This window comes from Heliconius melpomene, chromosome 8 (assembly GCF_056956725.1).
Source record: "Heliconius melpomene rosina isolate 202511_hmr_F chromosome 8, ASM5695672v1, whole genome shotgun sequence".
Taxonomy (NCBI): domain Eukaryota; kingdom Metazoa; phylum Arthropoda; class Insecta; order Lepidoptera; family Nymphalidae; genus Heliconius; species Heliconius melpomene.
In genome coordinates this window covers 2,485,854-2,507,784 of record NC_140396.1, presented here as the reverse complement: position 1 = coordinate 2,507,784, position 21,931 = coordinate 2,485,854, and the positions used below count along the sequence as shown (strand labels likewise).

Below are 21,931 nucleotides of genomic sequence, written 5' to 3'. Positions count from 1 at the left end.
AATATCAAACAATACTCTGACTCACAGAGGTGACCCACGTCGAATCCGCACTCCTCGAGCTAGAACTGATCGGTGTCGACCAAACCATCGGAGACAAAGCCCAAGCCTTGCTGACTTCACGTCTCCACGCTCTCGGTGCCAATGTACCTGTCACTGTCAGCAAGGACAAGGAAGTGGTTAAGCTACGGGCTGTGCTGTCTGGTCCGAGGTCGGCTGATTTGGTGTATCAGCTTGAAACTCAGGTATTTATATACTTCGATTTAATATGTAATTGCCCAATAATTTTTACTATATAGGTGCAATTGATTGTAAATATTTTTTCCTTATTGAATTAAAATATAATGATTAAAGAGCTTTATCTTTATATTATTGTATACTTTTCCTCTCTGTCTATCCTACTATGTGCGGGATACAACAAATATTTCCAGTATATTTATCATTTAAAGTTTTTTTTAATTAGTTTGTCTAAATGTACCAGTTAGTCTAAAATCAGATGCAAGGAACTTAGTCATCTATATTAATTATTTATTAGAAAATAACATATTATTTTTAAATGTGATTATTTTAGATCGATATATCATTATAACTTAAATGTAATTTAAAATGAAGGTCAAAAAAGAAAAGCTATCCGGCGCAACCAGATCCGAGGAGGGTGTGCTCGGCGCTGACGTCATCCGAAGCGAGTACCGCCTCGTGGCGCCCGCGCCCGCCGTGCAGAGGGAGATTGTTAGTGAATCTACAGTAAGTTATTACTTATAAGTTATAGTTAAGTTATATAAAATTTTTTAAATGTGTTACTGGCGGCTTCGCCTGCTTGAACTACAAAAAATAATTTAAGTTGCTAATCTGCGTTACTTTCGTTTTCTAATAATTATAAAATTTTAATTTTTTTTTATAATAATTTATATTTAAAAATGTAAAATTGATTCACTATTATATATTATTTATATAAATAATTTAATAAAAGTATATTCTGTATAAAATTTTAAAAGCAATATCTATACCTGTATTGAAATGTAAAGTTGAATTTAATTTAATGTAACAGTTATTTATAGCAACTTATAATTAACAAAACGATATTCTTTAAAATAATAAAATTGTTATTTTTTTATAAACCGATTGTAATAAATTGGTTAAACCGTTTCTGAGATTAGCGTAAACCAACACACAGAGAAACGGATAAACAATAATATTGAAGTAAAATATTAATGGTATTAATGGTAAACCTGGTCACTAACAGAAGTACAGCTAAGTTTTAGTACTTAATAGGTTCCCATTTTACTCCTTGGGTACGGAGACCTAAATAACATAATCTTTATATAAATTACAATAAATTTCAATTTTGTCTACAGGTGTCTGCAGCCACGTCTTATCACACCGCTTTAATAGTCCTCGCGGCCACATCAGCCTTCATTATCAGCGTGCTCTGCGTATTAGTTATGTTGTACCGAGCACGGCTTCAAAGAGAACCTCATAAGGCTGAAAGGTTCCTGCCTGCTGCTCCACCAGTCTACGTGTTATCCGCTGATGAGAAGGCGGAATTGGCCAGGGTCCTACATGCTCCTCCTCCACCCGTGCCGCCGAATGATGATCATACGAGAGTGTAAAGAACTTAGAAATTAGAAGAGAAGAGCATCTAATGAGAAATTATAAAGCAGGAATATTAAAGAAAGTAATTAAACGAATTTTAACATAACTAACTCCAAGAATTTCCCAAGAATCGAAACAATTTTTCTAAAATACGTTAATAAAATAATAATATTACAACATTATTAAAATTGTACTTGCTAGTTAACAGTACCATGAAATTGTAAATTAGTAGATTTACCTATACATACAATTCTATATCTTTAATATTGTTAAAAATGTGATGTTTTCAGAGAGGTCTTACAATAATATTTTATTTATGTAAATGTTAGCGTGAGTTGACGGAATAATATTTTATAAGAGTAACTTAAAAATTATCTTCCAATAATAAAGCTAGTTGAAGAGTTTTATAAAATATCAATATAAGCATGTTTGGATTAAGGATACATCAAAATTTTCAATTATTACACTCTTTTAATAACAATTCATAATAACTGAAACCTTAACCAAACTGGTGACACCAACTTCAGTAGGGTTGACGATCTAAGATCGATTAATCGAAGAATCGGTTTTACAGGTCAAAAATGTCCATCTTTTAAATCGATATGTAATACTGAATCGATATCACATTCTTGAATATCTGACCTTATTCGGAAAGCACCATCCCTACATCACGGTGTCCAAAAAGATATGATAGCAAATTTGAAACGATCGGATACGTGTTCATGAAAATTTTAAAAAGAAGCCTAATATTTTAGCTATTATAATAGGGTCCAAATGGCTAGAATCTCGTGATGTTTTTTAAAAGATAAATTAATCGACTATCCTATATATATGAAACTTAGACTTGACTATGTAATCAACTTTGCCTTAATGAATTTAACTAAAATTTCATAATTATATATGTTTTAAATATTCCATTGTCCTAATGAACACATTATCCAACTGCACAATCGATTATACATACTCGTAGGAATTTTACACGATTAGAATGTATTGTTACATGTTATTATTTTGTAATATACATTAATATTGAAATAAATGTTTTCTGAAAAGAATAACAATTTCTATTTATCTTGGTAGTAAGTAATCTTAGTTTTAAAAAAGCGCAGTGGCGTGCGTCGGTTTAAGCGACGAACGCCTATACGCACTTTTAGTTCCTTTCATCGAGTTGCGCTCTTCAAAACTAACAGTACTGAATATTATGTATAGTTTATATGTCTAAACATTTGAAAGAGTGTAACTCGATATAGAACTAATCTAGTCTCTTATACATTCAATATATCCTTCAGATTGTCATACATTCCCTTTTTCTATTGTATATACACATTCCATTAAATTTCACTTATATTGTACTTATACTTTCATAGAAATAATGTAATTAATGGCACCTACATCAAGAGTTTAACTGCTTATGTTTTATACTTATCAGTATGAGTACATTTTTAATTAGTTTTTTTGTTCGTGTTATATTTATAGAAATAAAAATTTAATTACATACATGTAAAAATAAATATGTCATTTTATATATCTTTGTTTCAATGGTTTATATTTAAATAAAAAAAAGAAAACTATTCTTTATTAACACTTTTATATCTTCATTAATCATATTTTTTATTCTATTATCCTTGATTTTACGTTGGTCCACACAAAATGCAGGTAATACAAATTTAAGATTAATACATTTTTCAGGGTAAAGTTAAAAATTAATGTAATTACTTAATTTATAACATTCATCATTATCATTTTTAAACATTATAACATTCAGAAGCACAGACAAAGAATAGATTTTTATAAATCATTTCCAAATCTAATACTGTAGATTCAAATTTTAACACATCCCAAGAATCTTGTATGCAAAATTTTAGTTTTATAAGCCGATCATTTTTAGTTGTACGTCGTCTGACAGTTACTCAGCGAGCTACCGTCGTGGTGTAAAGGAAAAGTGTGTGAATATGAAAGCAATGGTTGTGGGCACGATACGATCATTATATTCAACCTTAGTTTTTTGTCTAATTTTTATTTTATAATAAGATTTTCACTAGAAGAAATGAAATATTGAATATTTTCATTTCTTTGTTCTGGTGTCGAGGCGCAGTGCAACGTTGAGTCCGCCACTCAACACGCAATGCTTCCAGGGTTTAGGGGAAAATGGTAACGGCGTGTCTTATCACTGGATTCCTTCCACCTTTCACCTCTATGCGGGATATAGTGTGAAGCAAAAAAATTTAATTAAGTATAAGCTATATATAATCAACACTTATTGATCTAAATCATTAATAAAATACAAGAAATTAGTAATAGTAGTCTAGTCCGGCACAATTAGTATAAAAAATTTTTTTTTTTTTTAGTGTATTAGGCACTTTCGTTGACAGCACGTTAATTTAATTTTATAATACTGGATACTTTTATACAATTATTTAATACAAGTATCCGATTGTAGGCAAAAATTATAGAATCTATGTCACGTAGTTAACTGACAAATAAAAAACCAAACGTGACGTTAGAGTTGACAGTCGCAAGGGCCGGCCCAGATAGGAATTATTTCAGAATCAGAATGAATCAAGAAGGCGTACTTGCTTGTTGCGCCGTTTGCAATCAGCAAACACATCGAAGATGCGGTCGGTGTCTTAACGTTTATTATTGTAATACAGAACACCAACGACAAGACTGGAAAAGACATAAAAGTGAATGTGCACCAAAGTTACAAAAACAGAGTTCGCGAAAAGATAAAGTTGTTGAACAGTCCTCTATAGAAGAAAAAGAATTAAAGATAAGAAACGAAGAAGATATTAAAATATCACTTAATAGCAAAGAAGATATATTGCAAGCAGGAAGTGAATTAAGACGATTAAAAAAATCTAAAAAGAAAATTACGAATAAGGAGGGTAGTGATATTGTTAATGATAATAAAAATACCTCGCAATCTGTAGATAGCGTTGCTCAAATTGTTAATGCTTCTGGTGCTAAGGGTAATTTAAAAGACAAAAGTGTATTTTCAAGTGTTGTATATAGTAATAAAGACATTGCAAAAATAAGTGCCATAACCCATGAGGGATCTTCAGAACAGCAAATTTTAAGTGAAAAAGCGCAGCAACTTAATTCAGTTGACTTTGAAGCTGCAAGTACGTCTAATTTACTGAAAGAAGTAAACAGAACAGATGTAAAAATGCCTGCAATACCTAGTGAACAACCTACTAGAATGAAAGAATATCCAGAGGCAATTCTTAAAGGAAGTGGAGCACCTTATAATAATTATTTTATGGACACAAGTGATCCTAATTATAATATTTGTCAAAGAGTGATCAGAGACATGACACAATATGGTGTTTGTGTATTGAACAATTTTTTGGGTAAAGAGCGAGGACTCTTAGTGTTAAAAGAAGTTCTAGATATGTATCGATCAGGCATATTCAAAGTAAGTAATTTCTTATTAAAAATGCTCAGGCAAAGAAATAACCTACTTAATATTTAGATAAGGTATTACTTTTTTAATCTATTAGCCATCTTTGTAGGTTACTTAATAATAGTAAATAATATTTACATATATGTATAAAAAAATATAGGTCAATTACAATACTGATCTTACATATTAGAATAATATGTAACATATTTATACTGACAAAAATTTATAAGTCTATATAAAAGTATTTTTTTATTAAGTATCTAAGATAACATTCTTACTTTATAATTATTTAAATAAATAGCATAAGATGTTTACTAATAATAAAATTTCATAATGTAAACATCTAAAAAAATTATAACAGACACTAAAAACAAATTACTATAGAGTAGTTAGTTTATAATAGCACAGCAAAAATAATTGTTAATAATTTAATATGCATAATAGTTGTGAGTTTAAAGAGTTATTTTCTTCCATAACTTTTGCAAAAGCGGCAAGTGTTGAGTTCTGTCACTCAACAGCCCATACTTTGAATTTGGTCCCAAAGTGTTCTGTGCTTTTTTTTACACCAGATCAAGTATAAAGCTGAATATTTAATATGTTGATATTATAAATTGGGTCTAAAGAAATATATACTAAACTTACAATAAATATAAATAAACTTTGAAAATATGGTGCTAAACTACTTTTACTCATATTTACTATATTCTTAAACTTAAATATAACAAGTAATATCAATTCTTTATTTGAATTGGTCAAAATTATCTCTGTTCACCATAACTAAATAGTAAGGAAGCAAACCTAAATATTAGGCAATTGCACTTGCAATGCTTACCTCACAGCTGTTACTTAACATTTTGCTGGTTTGCTTGTAGTTGGTACTTGTTTAAACCACTTTTAGTTTACAACTTAAATATCATTATTTTTTTGTATAGATTTACTCTGTATCCCCGTATTAAGATTAGGATCCTGGTAAGGAATATATTGTGAAGAAATTCTGTATCCCCCTGTCCACCCAATTTTTGTGTTTCATGAGACTGTGTGTTAAATAGGGGAACTCAGCTTGGTCTTATTACCATGACAAGGAAAAAATATTCATTCCCCTATATGAGAATCTATCCCACAACACACCTTATGCTTCTTAGCTAAAAATATTTCAACTTTTCTTTAATTTATCCATATTTAGTAAATAAAGATAACCAAAAATTATTAATTCTGATTGAAGTTATGGAAGTCAAACTTAAAATCATAAGTAATTTTAATTTTTTTCTTTTAAAATTATGCTATTTATTAATATTAATGAAGCTTCTCCATTAATATTCATTTATAAAAATATGAACACCATAAATCTATTTGTTTAACACTTGGATATGAATTATCTCTATTAATCTGCATATTAAATCAAAACATATGTATTAAATTCCAAAATATAAGCTTTCAAATTAATAATTTAATCTTGGATGTTAATATTATTTTCTTCATTGCCAAATATTTTATTACATTAGAATTTTTGTTTATTGAAGCACAGAGGATTTGTATTAAATCATTAATTTTTACAATTTCTGCCTGTTACAGTAGAATTCACCTCCATGTTTTAGCTAATTAAAGTGGGAAAATAAAAATATTTCAAAATATAACCATATATTCCAGCTGTGATTAAACTATTAGAAGTATGTACATTGTGGGACACTTCCCACTGCACCCCCATGTCTATCCACTCTAACAACAAGACTTTAAGGATGGTCTCCAAAGAGAAGCAGGTTCAAATCCCGCTACATCATATTTTTATATATTTTCTTAAGTAATGTTACTTTATTTACATTAATAAGTATTAAATTACACTTCATATATACAATTTGTTATGTTATTGAGGTGAAACACTCAATGTGCTTACAACATTCTTCAGGCAGGTCAACTAGTATCAAATCCGGGCAGTACGGAAGCTCAGACGATACGCAGCGACCGCATCACCTGGATCGACGGGAAAGAACAACAGTGTTACCATATAGGGCAACTTATTAGTCAGGTATGTACCTACCATCGTATTAGAAAAATTGATAAATATTTTGATTTCTTCGCTGTGGCACCAAGGTCACCAAGGCGTTGAGTTCCGCGAAAATGGAAAACGGAGTTTCTTAACACTAGGTTCCCTCTGCCTTGACTGACGGATATGGCGTGACGCTAATATAAAAAAAATTAAAAAATTTCTCAAAATTCGGAAAAGGCATAAATAATTTAATAAATATAAATAAAATTAGTTTTATCTCCGATGGATTACAAAAAATATGATTTTTAAAATTACTTATGTATTTTTCGAGTATTTTTTCATTGTGTTCAGTATCAGTATTCATTATATTAATTAATTTTCGATTTTGTATATAGATTTATCAAAATTATAAGATTATCAAAAACTACGAGAACGTTTCGATTACAAACAAACGGATTCTACAAATCAATGAAATTCTTGATTACCTACTTAATTATTAATGGCATAATGTTTATTCTAGTTGTATTATTAAAAATATTTACCAGTTGCAATTTTAATAATATATGTAATTCACGTTAATTCATGAATTCACTCTATTAAATTATTTACATTTTGTTAAATAACCGTAGTAGTTATGTACCAACCTTTAAAGAGAAACCATACCTAGGGCAAATAACAGGACCTATTCAATTTCTATTTGTAACTGTAAATCATTGGAGGTGCCGATCTCATTAATTCGGCGAGCCTCTCGCGAATCCGGCGTAACGTTTTCTAATGCTACTTGGAGTACGGTCAGCAAAACATGATCGCTGGGAAGTTAGCTGTAGATGGCTGCGTAGATTTAGGTTTTTAGGATTTTTCCCTACTTTTGATTATTTTCTTTCCGAGTGTACTATGCGTAAAAGTTTAGAAAGTGTAATTTCAGGGTGGCTACACTTTTTACACAGACCTCCTATTTAAAGCTAACCTAAAAAAATAATATATATTTATATAAAAGAATTAATTTTTTAACCAAACTTCATTACATCACATGAAACGTTCATTTATTTATTCTTGTATGTTAACACTATAAAAAAACCTTTTTTTGTCAGTACTACACCGTTATTTTTAATTTTTTGTTTGAAAACTGCAAAAAATATCTAAAAGAAAAGGTTTCATTGTTTTTAAAAACATTATTCAAATGTAGATATTGGCATTTGGCACTAAATTAAAATACCAATAATGTGATATACACATACCAGACTTAAGATAACAGTATCGTAAAAGATGATTACAATAAATAGCTCTATATCGATACAGCGACGCCGGAAAGGATTGGTTTGTAATTGACCGTGTAGAAATATTTATCCTCGGACGTCATACTATCTAAATTCATTTTTATTATATATTTCATCTTTATTTCACTTCTTCTTCTTTGTCGTTTCACTCTTGACAGAGCGGTCGTGGTCGGACTGAGTGGCGCACCATCAACCTTTAAAAAGGACGACCGCGACCTTCCTTCCTTAAAAATAAATGAAATGAATATCTATAAATTTCTTATAAAATTCAATTTTCATTTCAAGTGAAATTATTTTTTCAAACAGTTAAAAGAACACAAAAAGGCATGGACGATCAATCTACGTAATGTTTTAGTTAATAATAATAAAAAAAACCTAACTAACTAAAAGACTTGCTAAGTAAGTTAGATTTTTCTATCTTCGTACGACTAAATTTACCTATATCTGTATAACAAAAGATGTAAAATACACTATAAATTTTCAAGATAGCCAATAGACAATTAATTACAGTAGCAAGGGAAACCCAATCATATAAATAATCATATAAGAATCGATAACACGAAAGCTACCATTATAATATCTATGTCAGTTATATTTGGTATATTTTCGCATTAGATTATACAATTCTAACGCACGGCCCTCTGCCCTTTCACGAGAGGCAGACGTGACCGACATCACACCATCGGTTCTAACTAAACCGAACGTAGGGCTTTGTATAAGGGACATCAAAAAATTAACCGCAGGTATAGTACGCTCGACAAGTCGTGGCCGCTTAGAACTTACAAATAAATAAATCAGCTTCACGCTGAATCCAGTACACAGCAGGGTAGGCAGAGGGAACCTTGTGTTAAGACACTCCTCAAACCAGACCTCACTTTCCACCGAATTTTGGAGGCATTGCGTGTTGAGTGGCGGAATATAAATTTAAAATAAATATTTCATTTCCTTGAGTGGGGATCGAACCCACAACCAGTCGGTTTATAGTCACACTTTGTGCCCCTGCTCCACAAATGTAGACAGATATAGGCTTCGCAATTTGATTGTAGATTTTTTCTTACTTTTGCATATTTTTTTATAAGAGTAAATATTGCGCTTAAGATTAAAATAGAAAAACCTTTCAGTTCAGGGTGGCCACAACTTGTTGACCGTACTGTAACCTATGTATAGTTGTACCATTTATGACAGTATTGTAATATATGTGTAATGTGGGAAACGATATGGTCACGTACACACTACGTACCATTAAAGGAAATAGTAAAATATATTTTTTTATGGAAACTAACAATTGACCAAGAAGTTTTTATTTTAAAAGGAAAACCATCGATTGCAAACATGTCTTCGTTGTAATTTAATTATATAGCTGAATTACTTATGTTGGAAAATTGAGCCAAAACTGACTGACCTAAATCCCTCAATATCCTTATCTTTGCCCTATTTACGAGCCCTTGGTATACCGTAGCATCTTTTGCTGGTTTTGTGAAAATTCTAATAATATTTACTTCACTTCTTCTCTTAAATAATGAATAATAAGTAATCATTTATTTATCTGAGCACGAAATTTCTCGTTTATAATGTATTTAAATCATATACGAAATTAATTTAAAGTTATTTTCACTTCGCACTTTTTAGAAAAAGAAGATATTAGATTAAAAAAAAAACGATATTTTAATCTTTACATAATTCATATATTATTAATTCAATAATAATTTTCAGGTTGACAGTATAATCTTAACAGCGAACAAGATGGCCAATAACGGCAAGATGGGCAACTACATCATCAATGGAAGAACGAAGGTACGCTTTTTGTATTTAATTTGTTGGAAATGTATGAAGTTATTAGCTGTGTTATTAGCTGTGTTAGCTGTGTTAGCGTATAAATTTGGAAGTAGAACATATATGAAAAAAGTTGAAAATCTTTAGCAGAATAATATTGTAAATAATTGTTTTCGCATGTATTCTAAGAAAAGTTACTTTATTTCTGGAGGCCACAAGCCTGTGACTGTAAGCGCGGCAGATTAGATCAGAGAAACATCTAATGTATTCATTTCGATCTGGTGTCGAGACAAAGCGCGGCGTTAAATCTCGACCAATGCCTCCAGAATCCACGGAAAATGGGGATTTAATATTTTATTTTTTCCAACACAAAATAATAAGCAAAATCTACGAAACAAGAAACAGGAAGCGTCAGCATGAATTTTTTGATTGTATTGAAACTTATCTATTGCGATTTAACATATGGACCGAATTCGGCGAAAAGTGTGGTGCGAGAGTGTTTTACCCAGTCTCCCTCTACCCTACCCTACTATATGTAGCATACAATGTAAATATGAAAAAATATATTAAAAATTCACTATTGTGGAACGATGTAGTCTGACATCAGGCGCTAGTGTAGCGATACTAAAGACATTAAAGCGATTTTACCGTTAAACCATAAAAGCGCAAGTTTTTTTTAAATCAAATTTATTCAAAACAAAAATCTATTATAGACTTACTACTAGAACATTATCACTTTTGTGTAATAAAAAAAATATATGCATAAAGTTGTAAGACAAATCTTATATATATTGTAGAATCTGAGGAAACGGAAATGTTAATCTTAGAGAATGCCACGGCTGTCATCTGCTTTTGTAACTGTATGTGGGTAATAGGGACGGCGGCGTGTGGCAACTCGCAACACATACGTTAAATGTGACGTGAAGGGCGAAGGCCTATTATTCGATTGTTGTGAGCGGACAAAGCTAAGCTTAAGTCATTTACTTAGGAGATATAATTATACTGATTGTGTTCGAATATTTTTTCATTGATTTTGCTTAAAAATTGTATTAGAAAGATTTATTTTCCGATGTTTTAAATGTCTTCGTTAAATTTAGAAAATAAAAATATGGATAAAAATATATGAGGCCGTCGCTCGTGGCACTGGGGCACAAGGGTGACTGTAACGCGACGGTTGTGGGTTCGATTCGATCCCCACTTGATGGAATAAATGATCATTTCTTAATATATTCATTTCTACGCTTTGACACCAAGGCAAAAATTCGGCGTTGAGTTCTCCCACTCGAAAAAATTCGGCGGAAAGTGGGGAACGGAATGTGTTAACACAAGGTTATCTGTATGCGGGATACAGCGGGAAGCCGATTTAATTTAAAAAAAAAATAGTGTCATAATATAAAACCCCCATGTGTCTGTTTCCTAAAGGATCAATACATAAGTAAATAAAAAGGTTATCGTACCAACGGTGCCCGGAGTCCGAAATGAATGAAATGTCTCCTAGAACTCTACTACTCGCGTTAGATATAAACATCGATTAATTTTATATATATAGATGTGACTCACTCTATGAATGATGTTTCTGTTTACACATACATATGTATGTTGATGTGTTTAAAAATACATTTCTTAGGTTTTTTATAACACATTCAATAACTAAAAGAGAATAATTATTTATTATTACGTATTTTATTAAGATGAAGTGTACTGGGTGAATACAAAAGCATTATAAATTATTGTTTTTTTATGTACCTACTCATTACCTTTTCTATCTACGTTGGCTATAAAATGTCGTCATTGACTAAAAAAATATATTTTTAATCGATGACGAGATTATTAAAAGCAGTTTTTTTTAACAAAATATAAACTTTTCTAGAGTAAATTATATTTTAAATTTAATTATTCATTTTAAATTTAATTTTGATGTCATCATTGCACTTTGTTTATTCTAATTTAGTTATCTCTATATATGTATTTATTTTATGTATTTTGTCTGAACTGGGGAAATACTACCTTAATAAGCTTAATAGTCGAGCGATGACAAAAATAGGTTTGTATGTGAAAAAAGTGCTGGAGAAAAAACCTTATATTTTGTTGAAAAAATATGTTGCCACTGATGTCATTGACTAAAAATAATTAAGAGAGGAAGAAATGAGGAGATCCGGAATAATAATAAAAAAATCTTTTATTTTAAAATAATTAATTGATGTAAACACTTAGTGGTTAATTGATCTCGCAAGTCTATTGTCACTTCAAACACGCGCGGTTAACGAGCCGTATAGCGTGTTACATTAATGGACTTGGCGATTTGAATATGAAAATTAATCCATATTTAACCTCAAGTTCGTTGTTGTATGACCACACGTATAAAATATAATGTTTTTATATTAATAAGTTTTTTTTTACTAAAATTATTATTTTGGTGATTAAAATGTTTAAGATATTGCATACACTCACAATTCGGCGTATGACGACCCTACGAGGTAACTTTCAAGGGCGCTACGGTTTCGTCTTATATTCATTTAATTAAAAAAAAAATAACAAATGCCTACTAGTGTATTATATTTTCACATATTTTATATTATATGTATTACAAAATTAAACCATAAACTTGATATGGAGTACTATTTCAATCATAATAATCGACTAATATTTCTCGTATTTAACATTTACATCGAATATATCATCCGGATCGTGTACTAGATAACAGTTGCGAGTTCAAACCCACGCCCCGTCGGCAATCCTACAGTCTATACATAGAATGGCGCCGGGCGCCTCTACAAAGGCGAATTCGCGATCGTTGCCAACGTTTCTATTACGTTCGTTATCAGTGGCGAATATCGCTGATAAGGGCGTACGGTGCGCATGCGCAGCTCGCTCGACGGCGTACGTGATCGGCGGCAGGCGCGCTGCGGGCGGCGCGGGGCCGGGGAGGAGGGCCGCGGGGGAACGGAGCGCGGGGCGGGTGTGGTGGTAAACACTGGCGTCGCAACGCGCCCCGTGTTTACAAACGCTACGAAGTACGAAGTACGAAGCGTCACTATACAGCAGGATGTTTGTAGAGACTATTTTGAAAATATTTGTTTTTTTTTCTTCTTTTGTAATGTTTGATTGTATATATTTCTTCGTGTACTTATTTTAAGTTTTGAAAAACATTTTTAAGTTGACTTTTACTCGTACACAAGGTAAACTAGTTTCTTTTTGAAAAGAACAAAGTACTCTCGTATCAGTACATTGCCATGTAAAGTATGCAGGAAATCCCCTTTCTATTTTAATTTGACTTTGACTTTAACGTAAAACCGTCATTATACAAACATGATCTCTGCGTACATTAACCGAATTTTGTTTTTGTTGAACGCTTGCCAATAAACAAAGCTTTAATAAACAATACTAAAAAACATAGTTGTAATTTTAAGCAATGTATCTACTACTGTTTGAGACTTATCATAAATTCTAAAACATTTATATTATTTAAAACATTTACGACAACGGTAAACAATGGTAATACTTACTTGTGAAGAAAAATATAATATATTAAAATTCTTAAAAAAACGTTTACCAGGTAAAAAGTGCGCTTAAAGAGGTTCCCTCGAAGACACGGTTTAAAATTTTGTTATTGACTAATATTCTAAAATTGCTCAGCTTTATCCTACCTAACAAAATAAATATAACATTCATTCGATAACTTTAACTATTAGAACAATCGTTGGAGATATCTACAAGCTATTACCTAATATTTTGATGTATTATTAGGAACGATGACTGTCGGCCATGACACATTTCTAAGGCAATGCAGGTGGCATATCTACAGAACGCCCTCAATATTTTGATAACCGTAACCGTTTGTGTTGTTCATTCATATATTCGAACCAGGTTACACACATCTGTGTTCTAATTTCATAAAGTTCTTGGAAGGGACTTCTGTTTCTTTTATTTTTCTGTTAGAAAATGGATTTCAGATGTTTTTGCTGGTATTCATAATGCTTTCTGTCTGTTGCAACTATTTGTTACAGACCTTTTACTTTACGCTTTACAATGACTTTATATTGTACAATGAAGTTATTGCAGCTGCAAGGGAAATTTAAATTAAAAAATACAAGGCAAAAGACCAATTTCAATAAAGTTAAAAAATAATGGTAAAAAAAATATACTCTACATCTTCTACTTGTGTCAATTAATATGGGAATATATTAGTAAATTAAGGATTCATGTATTAATTTTAAATTATACTCATATGGACATCTATGTTATAAATAAATTGTAGTTTAATTTTATTATGTGCAAAGTTAGTTATTTTTTATTCAATACATTATAATAGAAAACAGATTTTTTCATTATAAAAAATATATTATTAGTTCCAAATGATCTAGTGTTATTATGCGCCAAGAGTCGTAACAGCAGCGTGTCCTCACATTAGGTTCCCCAGGTCCAGGCCCAGGTTCCCTCTAAAAAAATTCTATTAAATTAAAATATCTTCAAATTTTATTAGCTAAAGACCTCCTACAGTTTCAAAACAAAGCGCTAAATGCACGCACGTGCCACTAAATGCGGAAACGCATATCGCACTGACCAAGTGCATCTCACACAAGCCTGTCACATGACCGTGAAGGACGTAGAAAATACTATTACATGTTAAATTAACCTTATGTTTTACTCTATAAGGTTGACTTTTCAATAAAGTTATATCAGGTTGACTTTAGTATTTGGAACACGCTGTATATAGACCTTATGGTTATGAAAATAAAGTTCCATTTCCACTAAATACTATATTTTGCGGTTACCAATAACGTCACTCCTAGATGCAGATTTGAACCGTGTTTGTTTATTTATACAAACAATAAATAATAATAAACGGTTAATATTGTCTATAAAGTTTATATTATTTTAAGAAAATATAGCAATCTATTTTTATTTTTATATCTTGCGATTTTAAGAATAAATTTGAGGCCCTTATGGTGCAGTGAGGGACAGGGTCTGACTGCATATGCGATGGTTGTGGGTTCGCTGCCCACTCGATGGAATTGATTACTTTCAAAGTGAAAGTGGGAAATCAGTGTCTTGGCACTCCTTTTACATTATATTTTTTTCTGATTTTATCAACATATTACGTAATTTTGAAAATATTTATGATAGATTGCAAGCAAAATATATGCACTATTGATAAACAAATTTAATTTAATTTAATTGGTGGCTAGAAGATAACCTATAATATTTTTTAAGATAATATTTTAAAATGACCAATCGATTGCTTTAGAACTATACCTTTAGTACCTAATGAAGTGGTGCCATTATTTACAACTATTTAAAAACAAAAAGAGAATTCAGTTTTGGTTATGAAGAAAACTTATTCTAATATTTATGACTCCACACCTTATACAGGTCTTATGTAAACGAGATGATAAACATCACACCTGCACGGAACACGTCATGTTCCTTCGTAACTACTTGCTGGGTTTTATTAGAATTAGGTAAAGCATTTACTGCGCTGCTCTTAGCAGTCTAAGATAATATTTAAATTTCCAATAACCTTAAAAATAGCAATTAGTCCTTGAAATAGAAAAATAATTATAGTAAATTATTGCGTAACGTTTTTTTATTATTTGTTACTCGTGGAACGTACTTTTAGGTATGTTATAAATTTCTTTTTAATTATTAAAATACATAAAAAGAATGCTCTAGGCTATGAACCAGATTTATGTGTCTATATAGATTTATTTCTTTTGTTTATGTATATCATCATGGGCATAAAATAGGGAGAGGATCGGGCGTTCATGCGCACGCCAAAATTGTTACTATATTGGAAAAAAAAAAGACCAGGCTCTCCTGGAAAATATTTATAGATACGCCCATGTATGAATAACATTAAAATAGTCCAATTATTCCAGGAATGTGCCTACTTGACTTTATTTTAAAATATACTAAATATATATGCTCATTCCAGTATTGCCATCAAATATATTAGACAAAATGTGTACTTATTTAATTTGTATTTATACTTTGAAATACCCTACCCAAATAAATACTAGTCTTATTTTACAAAGAGTTCCTCCACATGCCAAAAACAAAAAGAATATATAAGTAAATATTTGAAATGCATAAATGTAAACAAATAAATAAGGAAAATTGCACCTAAAACCCTCGAAGTAAAGTAATAGAATTACTAAATATGTGCCAATCAATTACTTCCATAGGTGCATTCGAGTATGTCACATTAGAGCTCGTTGCACTCAGGGGATTTCCCTAGTGTAAAAGGCAAAGAGCAGGAAAACTATTTTAACATAAGAATGTTGTTCAATGTGAAATCTTTTTAGTTTTTATGAAAATTAACATATCATCGGCTTAGAGTGTACCTGCTAAATCCGGTTCTTTTTTCGTTAGGTACGCATATATTTTTATTATATTCAAAAGTGTGAAAATAATACACAATCGACCTTTATTGTATTTCCCGTAATGGAGGAAATTGTAAGCACCAAAGTAGTTTTTTAAGAATATATTTTCATTGTCCTGATAGTTTACTTAATAGGCTCTTTGCAGGTTTACACTCTTAAGGGTTGGATTATGTATTACCCTCTGATAGGTTTATGTGTGTGTGCGTGCCTTACAAATGGCGTTTTATTTTACAGCGATAATGTTATTATTTATTTTGTTTCAAAAAAAAAAGTTTCATTTTTGGAAGATTTTTTTCTTAAATTGTTTTTTTTTATTTAGTTTTATAGAGTACTTAAAACTGTGGTTTCATTTAATGTGTTGCTCACACTTCCACTCCGTATACTATACAAAATATTGATAATTCAGTGATAATAATTCAATTCATGAAAATATGTAATTTTTCATCAATAATTTCTTATGACGTTATCACGTAAAACTATCACCCGTAAACCGACTTTATAGACATATAGTTATAACACCTTATTGTTCTATAAAAGTTTAAAGTTTGCGACATGATACGAAACCTATATAGTACGCAGAGGGAACCTAGTGTTCCGCCGGATTATTCCAGGTGTCGAGTGGCGGTACTCAACGCCGGGCTTTCGCCCTGGTGCCAGAGCGAAGAAATGGAAATATTAATAAATAATAATTTACTGCCTCGAGTGTCCTTGTGAGAAAAATATAGAAATTATTTATCTACGATTTTGTTTAAACACTCATAGATAGATATTTGCGACGTTTGGCGAAGGAGGCCCGTAATCTTTTACGTGCTCGATTCATTAACATTCCAACGACAAGAGTTCTAGTTTATGAAGTAAATATTGAATCACGTATATTTCTATTTCGTTATCTACATTACTGATTACTTGCATATTTGGTTAAATCGATAGATTAGCTTTTATATTATTTTCTTTTGCTTTTTTCTCTGCTTCACTGTGTATTCCGTAGCAGGGTAGGCAAAAATAGCCTAGTGTTCAGACACTCAGCTCTTCACTTTCCGCCGATTTCTGGAAGGATTGCTCGATTATCTTTTATATTTATTGATAAGTAAGCATTTAGAAAACATGTTTGGATTTTCAATTACTGAAATAATGCGTAGAAATTTTGCTAATAATCGTAATAATTTAAGCTGTACGGTATTCAAATGTTTAATTTTCTATATATTACTTTACGTTAAACAAAAAAAAATAGACTCAGTGCAAATCTGCAAATTAAAAAATATCTTCATAATTAACTGTATCCTGCCTTTGTTTTGCAACATATATAATTACATAATAGCTTTACATGTATAGTGCGTGTTTAGTTTATAAGTTTTTTCCAAAGGAAGGGCATTTATTGTAATTTCTTGGTTGCTTTAGTATTTAGCTCATTATTTTTCTGGAATATGAACGCACAATATATTAATATATACGTATATCTATCACATTTTCTCCAGTAGACAGAGAAAACTTTATACTCTCACTTCGTCACTACATCCCCAACAACGACGTGACATGTTAAATTACGGATTTCAACGCCGCACCTTACATACTTTTATGATTTTCTAGTACTAGTTTATTTAATAATTAATAATTATAATGATTGTTCCAGGCCATGGTAGCGTGTTACCCGGGCTCGGGCAGTCACTACGTGAAGCACGTCGACAACCCCAACAAAGACGGACGCTGTATCACCGCTATATATTATTTGAATCTCAACTGGGACGTCAAGAGGTGCGGCGGTCTGCTCAGGTATAAATTTGTATAATTTTTTATGTTTTAGAAATTCTAGTAGTAAATGTGAGTTCGTATTAGTTTCTTCCATATATTTATACATTTAAATACACTAAATTAAGAATTAACTGAAGTCAATACAAAATTGTGTCGATTGTTTAGAAAATACTATATTTAAGACTATTTAAAATTAAAAATTAATAAAGAATCTTAAAAAAATAATAATCATTGAATTTCCAGGGTGTTCCCAGAAGGCACAAATCAAGTGGCCGACATAGCGCCCATTTTCGACAGGATGCTCTTCTTCTGGTCAGACAGAAGAAATCCTCACGAGGTACAACCGGCATACGAGACTAGGTAAATGTGAATTTTATTAATAGAAGTCATAACCTCAACATAAAAATTATATTCATTATTCAGCTTCACACTGTATCCCGTACACAGAAGGGTATACAGAGACAACCTATTATTAAGGCATCCCGTTCCCTACTTTATGCCTAATTCTGAAGGAGTTGAGTGTTGAGTGGCCGCCGCTATTGACTCGACACCAGAGTAAAGAAATGAAAATAGTGTTTTAACACTAGGTTCCCTCTGCCTACCTTGCTATATATGAGATACAGTGTGAAGCTGAAAAAAATAATATCCATTTATGATGTTGACACTACAAACGTTGTTTATGTTTAAGTACAGTTGTTTTTAAATATTTCACCAATATGTTCCTTTTTGAAAAATTGGATAATTATTTGTAATTCATATTAAATAAGTATTATAATTCGTGTCATTACAGATACGCTATCACGTTGTGGTATTTTGATGCGCAAGAAAGAGAAGAGGCTGTTAGAAAATTCAGTAAGTATTTTGTTAATTATTGTATTTATTATAGCGCATTTTCCCATTTTGGAACAGGCGGCGAATTTTTATCAACTTATATAATCTGTTATCCTATATTTTTGAAGATAACCTAGACGGAATGGCTTATACAAACTTATACAATCGAATAGGCCAGTTTTCTAAATAATATATTAAAAGTTATTACACTCCAATGCTCAACAAACAAATACGATATAATGAAATGAATAACTGAAACTTCAAACTCATTTTACAGTAAGTTTTTCTTGTATTATATTTAATCAATACAAGAAAAGAAGTCAGTCAGTTGTGGATTCGATCCCCACCGAGAAAAAGAAATATTTATTAAAATTTATATTTCCATTTCTTCGCTCTGGTGCCAAGGCAAAGTTCGGCGTTGAAATCCAATTCCTCAAAAATACTTAACCCAAGGTTCCTTCTGCCTACCCTGCTGCGTGCGGGATACAGCGTGAAGCTGATAATAAATTTACTAACTCTATAATCTCGCCAACAGAACGTGGCCAGCCTTCATCGAGCAAGTGATGCGAGCATCAATCGCTAGAATCTAGCGATCCTATTAGTTATTATATAAGATAATAAATAATTAGTTCTTACATATACTTTTGATAACAGAAAAACAAAGTTAATTATTTCAAAAACTTTTATTAAAAAAAAATTAATTAAAAAAGACGATTATTAAAAGAAGATTATTAATTAAAAAAAAAAAAAGACATTTTATATTTCCGTTGTTCATTATTTAGCGTTATCAAAGCATATGTAAGAACTATATGTATAATTTTAAGTATATTAAATACAAAAACGGTTTTTAAAATAATAAAAATAATATATTTCGACGATTTCTGATTCTGAATTCTAATTAAAAGTTTAAAAATTTAATCTAGGCCGGTTGTGTGCGACCATTTTAGTTTAAATTTAGTATAAATGACTTTTCATATAAAAATATATATATTTGTATATCAATGTCCTCGCGACAAAGAGTCATAGCGTAAGAATATATTTTTTTTTATTGTAATTTTTTTTGTGCTATTTTTTAAGTATTATGTTTGTTACTTTCACCCTATGATTCTAAGTTAAGTCACTTTGCTGGGTTTTTTTTTACTTTATTGTTATTAATCTGTTTCCATAATATTTCTTTTAACATAATGCTCAAGCAATTCTTTTTTTTTTCAATTAAAAAATATATAAATAATTTCTTTAAAATTGTTAAATTTTATTTACTCTGTCAATTTAGTTTTCTGTTACAATCAATTTCACATCAGCAGGTGGCTTTAAAACTTAAGACTGAAACTATCAATTCAAATATCTAGATTTTCAATGTATAGATATATTTATTGTTATATTTATTTATTTTTTCCTTGTAAATAACCGAAATATAGTTTACTCAATATTTTTATCCGCTAAGGCTCAAAGCCAGTATTCTCTTAGAATAAATACATAATATGAAATTTAGTTGTTATATATTTTTAATTACGCGAGTATACTTTTATTACGTAAAGCAACTCGATTTTTTTAGAAATAATAGTAAAATATCTTGAATATCTCTAATTATGTTCCAACATAGAATTAATTTTGAGGAATTAATATTTAATTCCATTGAATTAGTGTCACAAATTGACGATATCAGCCATTCTGCTAATGTTTTAGTGCGATTTGTATAATATTTATAATATTATTATATTCAAAAGCCATCAACATAATTATGTTAGTTATTTCTTTATGAATGCTAACGATTATAAGGACGTTCGTGAAATTAAAGATGAGATGCTGAAAACGGTACAATATTACAGTGTAAGGGCGAAAAACACAAGTATCTTAATTTTAAAATATTGTTTAATATTTTTCCGTTTCTTTCTAACTAACACTGAATATCTTGAATATCTCAATAAATTGTAAATAATAACAAAATGATAGTAAAAAATCTATATGGCTTAATTTACTATTAAAAGCAAATAGTTTTCATATTATTTTAATATGAACGAGCTTTGAACTGTTTTTTGTATATTAAACCATTTAAAAATAATTATATTTACCTGTCGTGTGTGAAAATATTGTATTGAATTTTATACATAGTAATAGTTATGTTAAGATACTATATTCCTAATTTAGTTTTTTTTTTATTCGTAAGTTGGCTTTATCGTAAAGCGTCTTTATTTTGTGATTCTATAGCTTGTTATGAACATTGTGAAATATAGTGTTGTCCCACGATTATGTTTATTTATTAGCTTAAAACGAATATAACGTTGTTCAAGTCATATAATAAGTTGTGGACAAACCTGGTATTAAATTTTACTTTTCATATGTGTGCTTTTATTTATTTTCTTTGTATTACAGCCATATTTTTGAATTTTTATTAAATCTAGATGGAGGCTATCGTGGCGCAGGGGCACTAGCGTGTGACTATAACGTGATGGTTCAGGAGTGAGGGTTCGATTCTCACTTGAAGGAATGATTTATTATTTAATAATTTTATAATATGTTCAATTCTTCGCTCTGGTACCAGGGCAAATAAAATGCCTCGAAAATTCGGTGGAAAGTGGGGAAACAGAGTGTCTTAACACTAGGTTCCCTCTACGTGCCCTCCTTTATGCAGGAAATAGCTTGAAGCTGATAAAAATCTAGGTTATCTAATAACATATGGTCTATTTAATATTCAAATTGAACAACATATATTATTCAATCAGTTATATTTTTATTTTTTGAATGCCTCCTCCTCCTCGAACTTCTTTGATTCATGAAAATAAGGGAGGACTACTATGTAATAGAAGCCAGGTAATAAAGGGAATGACTTTCTAGATGCTTCCTTTACCTACCTTGTGATAAAAAAAACATTAAATACAGTACAGTAAAATGATAATCAAGTAGTATTAATAATGTATGTGAAATAGCATACCGGCCAACC

The 21,931-nt window shown here is 30.6% G+C and overlaps 2 protein-coding genes across 3 annotated transcripts in view; both read left to right on the top strand.

Moving 5' to 3' along the window:
- LOC146536662 (uncharacterized) overlaps positions 1-3,115 on the top strand; it is a 58,333-nt gene extending 55,218 nt beyond the window's left edge. For both annotated transcript variants that reach the window (XM_085189183.1, XM_085189182.1), the window contains 3 exons: positions 28-242; positions 610-741; positions 1,353-3,115. In XM_085189183.1, coding sequence (XP_085045309.1) covers positions 28-242; positions 610-741; positions 1,353-1,607 — 602 coding nt within the window. In that variant the 3' untranslated portion in view covers positions 1,608-3,115. The remainder of the gene's footprint in view (positions 1-27; positions 243-609; positions 742-1,352) is intronic.
- Positions 3,116-4,085: 970 nt separating this feature from the next.
- On the top strand, positions 4,086-21,330 carry Hph (HIF prolyl hydroxylase). Its single transcript, XM_085189180.1, has 7 exons — positions 4,086-5,005; positions 6,897-7,016; positions 9,968-10,048; positions 18,041-18,180; positions 18,403-18,519; positions 18,950-19,011; positions 19,526-21,330. Exons 1-7 carry the CDS (start codon positions 4,145-4,147, stop codon positions 19,552-19,554), a joined length of 1,410 nt encoding a protein of 469 aa, XP_085045306.1. The 5' UTR covers positions 4,086-4,144; the 3' UTR covers positions 19,555-21,330.
- Positions 21,331-21,931: the final 601 nt, after the last annotated feature.

Excerpts from the sequence above, each read along its gene's own strand:
- Hph (XM_085189180.1), top strand. The coding sequence starts at position 4,145 with ATGAATCAAGAAGGCGTACTTGCTTGTTGCGCCGTTTGCAATCAGCAA. Across the intron at positions 5,006-6,896 it reads ATCGATCAGGCATATTCAAA|GCAGGTCAACTAGTATCAAA; the intron begins GTAAGTAATTTC and ends AACATTCTTCAG. Across the intron at positions 19,012-19,525 it reads AGAGGCTGTTAGAAAATTCA|AACGTGGCCAGCCTTCATCG; the intron begins GTAAGTATTTTG and ends TCTCGCCAACAG.